At 31.9% G+C, this 7536-nt stretch overlaps 1 protein-coding gene across 1 annotated transcript; it reads left to right on the top strand.

Moving 5' to 3' along the window:
* Positions 1–1209: 1209 nt before the first annotated feature.
* LOC145102816 (pectinesterase-like) lies at positions 1210–6187 on the top strand. Its single transcript, XM_079040287.1, has 2 exons — positions 1210–2362; positions 5291–6187. Exons 1-2 carry the CDS (start codon positions 1291–1293, stop codon positions 5980–5982), a joined length of 1764 nt encoding a protein of 587 aa, XP_078896413.1. The 5' UTR covers positions 1210–1290; the 3' UTR covers positions 5983–6187.
* The last annotated feature ends 1349 nt before the right edge of the window (positions 6188–7536 follow it).

Raw genomic sequence — 7536 nt, forward strand, 5'->3', positions numbered from 1 at the left:
ACAATCTAATTAGTGTTATGCTATGGTGTAGTATGACCAATATGGAAATCAAGGTGTGATCTGGTGTTTAAGAACATATGTACTCCTCTCTCTAAGATAATGGATAATGCATAGTCTCTGGTGTTTACTTGGCTTAAACATAGAAGATCAAATTATCACCATAAGTGGGTTGAATGGTGTATATGCCCACTGAAATGTTTGTAATATTTTCCGTACAAGTTGTAGTCCTCTTTCTTGGTTGCTCTCTTGGCCCGTATAATAACTTGCTAGGCGGTTGTCCTTTAAAAATATTTGTCAGTTTAAAAAACATAATAATAATTTTGTTTATTTCCAAGTAACAGATTACGATGTGTATTTCTAAATTTGTATTTTGTTTGAACTTTGAACAAAATCAAGTTTATTGCATGATGAACGAGATATTATATTATTTATTTTGGTAATGGTGGAGTAATTGGCTCCAAGTTTGGAGCATCTTTGTCTATCCCATGTCCATCCCTTACTCAATATTCGTTGGTATCTTTACAATCTCTACCTATCTAATATTCCAATTGTAGTCACAATCATTTACCAGATTATTGACAATTTGGTCAAATATATAGTTTAAATTATTGGTTATAAAATACCCCATGTGTATCATGTAACTTCATATTATCATTGGCTTCGTGTCTGGATAATACTATTCTTTTACTACTTAAATAGGTGTCATCAATCAATTTATTAAAAACTTAAGGACATCTTAGGTAGACATTTGTATATTATATAATAAAAGTTGTATATTATTTAGTATTTATATTTTGCTTGTGTAAAAGAAAACAGCCTACCATTCCACACATGTCACAAAGAAGAAGGATGATTCTAAAGTTAGATATTCCAATACGAATAGCTGTTGTACCATTAATCTTGGAGTTAATTGTAGTTATTAATTTGTCCTCCTATATTCAAAATCTTCACCTAAACATCACATGGGCTAACACGAAAAATAACAAAATTAATGAAAGGGACAAATAAGACTCCCTCCACTAAAATTTAGGCTCAATTAATGAATTATCTTTATAAAAAATCGGATAACATGTTTCTTATTTTGTTCCTAATCAGAAATTATAATAAAAATATCTATACGATAATTGAATTTTGGACCAACCGAATATTTTTATAGCCGCCATATTATTAAAATTGATTTAATAATTTATAATTCGCTGATAAAAGCATAGATGCATTCGACTCTCTTCTTCAACCTCCACAACACTTGTTTCTTCCTTCTTCACTACATACCGAATCCATTCCATAATCATGTCCCGGATTAAAGATTTCTTCACCGGAATCTTGGACTCCGGCAAGCACAATAGCTTATCCAACAAAAGAAAAAAGCTCTTCTTAGCTGCTTTTGCTTCAATCCTACTAGCCTCCGCTCTAATCGGCATTGTCGTCGGAGTCAAATCTCGTAAATCCAGCTCCGGCGACTCCAGCCCAGAAAGCCTCACAGCTTCCTCAGCTCACTCCATCGTAAAATCAGCATGCAGCAGCACATTTTACCCTGAACTATGCTATTCCACAGTCACAAGCCACCCCGATGTCACCACAAAGGTCAAAAATATTAAGAACGTGATCGAACTTGCTGTTAATATCACATTAACCGCCGTCGAGGAGAGTTACTTCCGTATAAAGAAGCTCAGCGCTCGGAAAACTCTCACTGAACGCGAGGTCACGGCGCTTCATGACTGTCTTGAGATGGTATCGGAGACGTTGGAAGAGCTCCATGATGTCGTTAAAGACCTCAAGGAGTATAAATTGAAAGGATCCATCAAGCAGCATGCCATCGACCTCAAGACGTTGATGAGCTCCGCCATTACCAACCAGGAAACTTGTCTAGACGGTTTCTCCCACGATGGCGCTGACAAGAAAGTCCGTAAGGAACTGGAGAAAGGGGAGAAAAGGGTGGAGAAGATGTGCAGCAATGCTTTAGCGATGATTTGTAACATGACGAATAAGGATGTGGCCGATGAGATGAAGATGAACGTCGGAAGGAAATTGAAGGAGGAGGAACAGAATGGTGAATGGCCGGAGTGGTTGTCTGCTGGAGATAGGAGGTTGTTGCAGACAGGGACAGTGACGCCAAACGTGGTGGTTGCTGCCGATGGTAGTGGAAACTACAAGACGGTGGCGGCTGCGGTGGCTGCAGCGCCGTCAAAGAGCAGTGCAAGGTACGTGATCAGGATAAAAGCTGGTGTTTACCGGGAAAACGTGGAGGTGCCGTCGGCCAAAACTAACATAATGTTTTTGGGAGATGGAAGAAAGAATACAATCATCACCGGTAGCCGGAGCGTTAAAGGAGGAAGCACAACCTTCGACTCCGCCACCGTCGGTTAGTTCCCTCATCGGTCATTTCTCAGCCTAATTCTTATTAAATGTTTATAAGTATAATTATTTACATTTTATTTTCTCTAATAATTAGTACTAACGTTTTTCTAATAAGTACTAAACACTACGATAAGAAGCTAACGTCATATTAAATGTTCAATGTTCTAACTAAATAATCCATAATATAAAAGCTGTTATTTAGAAGATATTAAAAATAAAGGGGTTTTCTAAGATAAACTCTTCCTTTTCCAATTCCACCTCTTTAAATTGATTTTTTGTTTTTTATTGTTTTTTTTTTCATTTTTTGTTTTTTTTGTTGTTTTTAATTCTTTTTTAATTATTATTATTATTATTATTATTATTATTATTATTATATTTTGATTATTATTATTATTATTATTATAATTTTCGTACAAAATTTTAACATTCGGACGACATTATAAATTCAAACGGCTATATAAAATCGATTTTTAAATATTTTTTAATTACGGACAAAAAAATCGTTCGAATTTTATAATGTCGTGCGAATTTATAATGTTTACCGAGTTTTAAAATGTCATCCGAAATTTAAAATGCTATCCAAATTTTTTTTGATTATTGAAATTCATAATAATAATAATAATAATAATAATAATAATAATAAAATATAAAATAAAAGGAAAAAAATCAAAAACAAAAAGGAAAAAAAAAAGAAAAAGAAAAAAATAATATCAAATTAAAAGTAAAAAGTTGATTTGATTGATATTAAGAATATAAAATTGATTAAAAAGGTACTTAAACAACCCAAAATAAATTCCAAGTTGCTAGGTCAAGGTCAAGGTGATTTGATTGAAATGAAAGTTTCTTTTCAATATATATATATATATATATATATATATATATATATATATATATATATATATATATATATATATATATATATATAAAATACCTTTTTAGTAGGGTATTCCTCAAATTCGTATAAATCTTAACCAAAACAAAGGGCACAAGTGCTTATTGTAGTATTGGTTGTTTTTGTATTTTTATGTTATGTCTTGTTGCACATTATCTGCGCCTACGTGTGGCCATACCCGTCACAAAGGTAGTACGTGATGGCTAATCTTCCATTCCAAATATCATACTCTTTCCATTTTATTTTTCAGCGATTATTCTGTCATACAAAATGGACTTTAAGAATTAACATAAAAATAAACAAATGTTTTTGGAAGTTTAAGGAAAATAAAAAGTTTTGAGCATTTGTAGAAATAGTGATATTAAATAAACATTTCAAACTAGGTACATGGTCGTGGAACACATGTTATATCAATAAAAGTTTATTTAGCACCACTCTAATATCTATTTTGAAAATAACCATTTTCGATTATATATATATATATATATATATATATATATATATATATATATATATATATATATATATATATATATATATATATATATATATATATAGGGTTAGGTTCATGTGAGACGATCTAATTTTGTGAGACCGTGAGACGCATTTTTTGTTTTATTTTTTTTAGTTAACTCAAGTTCTGAAAATAATATTTAAAAAAACAATTTTTGGATTTTCCATTTAGTTTGCATTTAAAATTATTTTTTAGAATATGTACAGTGTAATATTCTATTAGAATATTTCACGTATTTTTCAAAAAAATGAGATTTTTTTTAGTTAGTTCAAGTTCCGAAAATAATATTTAAAAAAAGAATTTTTTGTTTTTTCCATTTATTTTGCATTTTAAAATTATTTTTTTGAATATTTACAGTGTAATATTATATTAAAATATTTTCACGTATTTTAAAAAAAATGGAATATTTTTATTTTTTTTTAGTTAATTTAAGTTCCGAAAATAATATTTAAAAAAAGAATTTTTGGATTTTTCCATTTATTTTTCATTTTAAAATTATTTTTAGATTTAGTCTTACGGTCTCACAAAATTAGAATGGTATCAAATGAACCTGCATATATATATATATATATATATATATATATATATATATATATATATATATATATATATATTTGTTGCACCAAATAGTTTTCTAATAAATTTTTACAATTCAAAATAGTTCAAATCATTGGTTTTTGAACTAAATGATACATTATATGCCTTTCAATTGGTTTTATTACGTTTATTTAACTTTTTGTTAAATATTAAGATAAAATAAATATTATCTCAAAACTAAAAAAACGTTGTTGAAATTTCAGAGTACGTTTCTTTTTTCTCCCAAAGCTTTAGTCCGAAATTCAAAGTTTGAATATAAAATGTGTATTTTTTCCAGAAAATATATTTTTAGTATGACATACATTATTCAGAAACAAATTTGATTTAATCCACAAAGACTCAATTATTGAAAGAGTGGTTATGTTTAAAAAACTTCAATAGTATAATTTTATAAATGTAAAATTTGTAACATGTTGCAAATTTAATATGTTAAGCTGTCAATTCTGAAATATATATAATCGATATTTCTACCCACTATAAATCTATATCTATATAATTTACATTTCAAATTGTTAATAAATAATTATTACATTCGATCATTGCACAAGCACTATGATAAAGATGGAGAAGATTTGTTAAAATATAAAATCACAAAATCTGGAAATAGGGGAAAAGCGACATGAACGTGATGAAAAAAAGGCTAATCTGCTTACCAGCCACATGGTTACCATAATTTCCATCAATTAAGCAGCCGATTATTCAATCATGCAACCACTATATTAATTATATATTAAACCATATCCATCAAATAAAAAAATTACAAAACCAATATTCCATAGATATAGTCCTATTCCTTAACACTCTTTGATTAAAATAAGACTCCCCCCCTTCAAAAAACAAATATAATATTAAACAAACTATAGAGTACAGACATCCCTTTAATCGAATCAAAAGTTATTTAATTAATTTCTCTTGTGGTGTTCATGCAGCTGTCGTTGGAAATGGATTCTTGGCAAAAGACGTAACATTTCAAAACACCGCCGGAGCTGCAAACCACCAAGCGGTGGCACTTCGTGTTGGCTCAGATTTATCTGCATTCTATCAATGTGACATGTTAGCTTACCAAGACACACTTTACGTCCACAAAAACCGTCAATTCTACATCAACTGCCTGATCGCCGGCACGGTGGATTTCATCTTCGGAAACGCTGCGGTGGTGTTCCAAGACTGCGACATCCATGCACGCCGCCCTGGATCAGGTCAAAAGAACATGTTAACAGCACAAGGACGCACCGACGCCAACCAAAACACAGGGATTGTTATTCAAAAATGTAGGATTGGTGCTACTTCCGATCTGCAACCGGTGATAGGGAGTTTTCCGACGTATCTAGGACGACCATGGAAACAGTATTCAAGGACAGTGGTGATGCAGTCGAGTATTACCAATGTGATTCAACCAGCCGGATGGTATGAGTGGGATGGGAACTTTGCGCTCGACACGTTGACCTACCGTGAATACCAGAACACTGGTGCCGGAGCTGGAACTTCCGGTAGAGTAAAATGGAAAGGATATAAGGTGATTACAAGTTCTACAGAGGCTCAAGGGTATACTGCGGGAACCTTCATCGGTGGTGGTAATTGGTTACGCGCCACCGGTTTTCCTTTTTCTTTGGGTTTGTAAGCAATTAAGCATGTGAATTTAGTGTAAGTGTTGTGTGTGTATCTATCGAATAACGATGGTGTTTAAGGAACATCTTGTGCGGCATTGTATTACGAAACAGGAGTAATTTTGTCATAAATGTTTTGGTATTGTAATTTAATCCCATATAATGTAAATGGCCGTTTTCAAACTTTCATGAAGAATAATAGACACTTATTATTATTTATATTAAGTTTTGTTATATGTTTTTTTTTTTTTTGAAACGTTATATGTTTAGTTAGGCCACTATTAGATTTAGCCCATATTCTTGTATAATATTGGTTAGGCCCATGTACACTATTTGTTGTACTCTCATTTTTAGGTATAATTTTTTCGGAGATGAGCGCTAGTGGATTTATTAAACATTTAGCAAGAAGCTAGAGAACAAGGAAAAAATTTACAAAGCCATGCTTGGGATAACATCCAATAATATGAAGAAATAGTATTTTTCCTACGTCTATTAGAAATCCAAAAGCAAGAAAAATGTCTAATGTCATAAAAAATCTCATTTTTTCTAGGGTTTACCATTCCAAAAAGTAAATTATTACTAAATCTCCAAATGACTCAAACCGAGACAATAATAACTGCTTCAAAAACCTTTGAAAGCTCTTAGTCATCTTTAGCAAATCAACCCAACGCAAGATCTCATTAACCGTGCCATGTGAAGGAGCAGGGATATTCCACCACCTAGCTTTAAAGTTCCATAAAGGGGTGAAAACATTGTAGAGAAAAGATGACCACCACCCTCTCCAATTTAAGGGCAAACATGACATAAAAGAGATTCTAATTCAATGTCTTTATCATGTAAATTGAATCTAGTTGGAAACTTATCTCTTTAAACCCACCAAACATGAACATTAATCTTCGTAGGAACATAAGTATTCCATCTAATAGGAATGTTAGAAGACTCTAAAGTGTGTGCATCAATAAAATTTCTTGTCGAAGCATCCGAGAATTCTCCCTTGATATCCAAATCCCACGAGTACGAATCATTCGAATCGGATAAAACCACCTCCTGTATTATTTCACGCATCTCATCCCATTGAGCACCTGTAACACCATTACGAGGATATCTAGCAAACATGTCCAATATCCTCGTTTCCGAGTATCGATCAAATAAAGACGCCTCCGGATTCGTATCAACAACAAAAAGTCTATGAAATTTGTTCTTAAAAATATTCGATCCATGCTAATTATCCAACCAAAACTGAGTACTTCTTTCATTTCCTAACTTTCTAGTACACAAATTCTCCAAAAAAAAAATACATTTATTCTTTAGATGATCAATCCCCATAACAATATTCAGCCATGGGCTCAAGCCTACACTTCGAGTACCCACATGACCTCCTGGAGATGAGTGAAGAGCCGAGACCACTTTAGCCCAAAGAGCATTTAGGTTATGCAAAAAACGTCAATGCCACCTGAATAATAAAGCCCTACTAAAAGCAAAAATTCTACCAATATCAAGACCTCATTTTTCCTTAGAATTCATCACTTTAGACCCATAAATCCAATGCAACTATCTTTCTCTATTAT

The sequence above is a fragment of the Lactuca serriola genome, chromosome 4, assembly GCF_051521515.1.
Source record: "Lactuca serriola cultivar US96UC23 chromosome 4, Lser_US96UC23_V15, whole genome shotgun sequence".
Taxonomy (NCBI): Eukaryota; Viridiplantae; Streptophyta; class Magnoliopsida; order Asterales; family Asteraceae; genus Lactuca; species Lactuca serriola.

What these genes read in the sequence shown, in the direction of transcription:
- LOC145102816 (XM_079040287.1), top strand. Translation starts at nt 1,291, where the DNA reads ATGTCCCGGATTAAAGATTTCTTCACCGGAATCTTGGACTCCGGCAAG. An exon ending in CTTCGACTCCGCCACCGTCG is followed by an intron (nt 2,363 to 5,290) that starts GTTAGTTCCCTC and finishes GTGTTCATGCAG; the next exon opens with CTGTCGTTGGAAATGGATTC.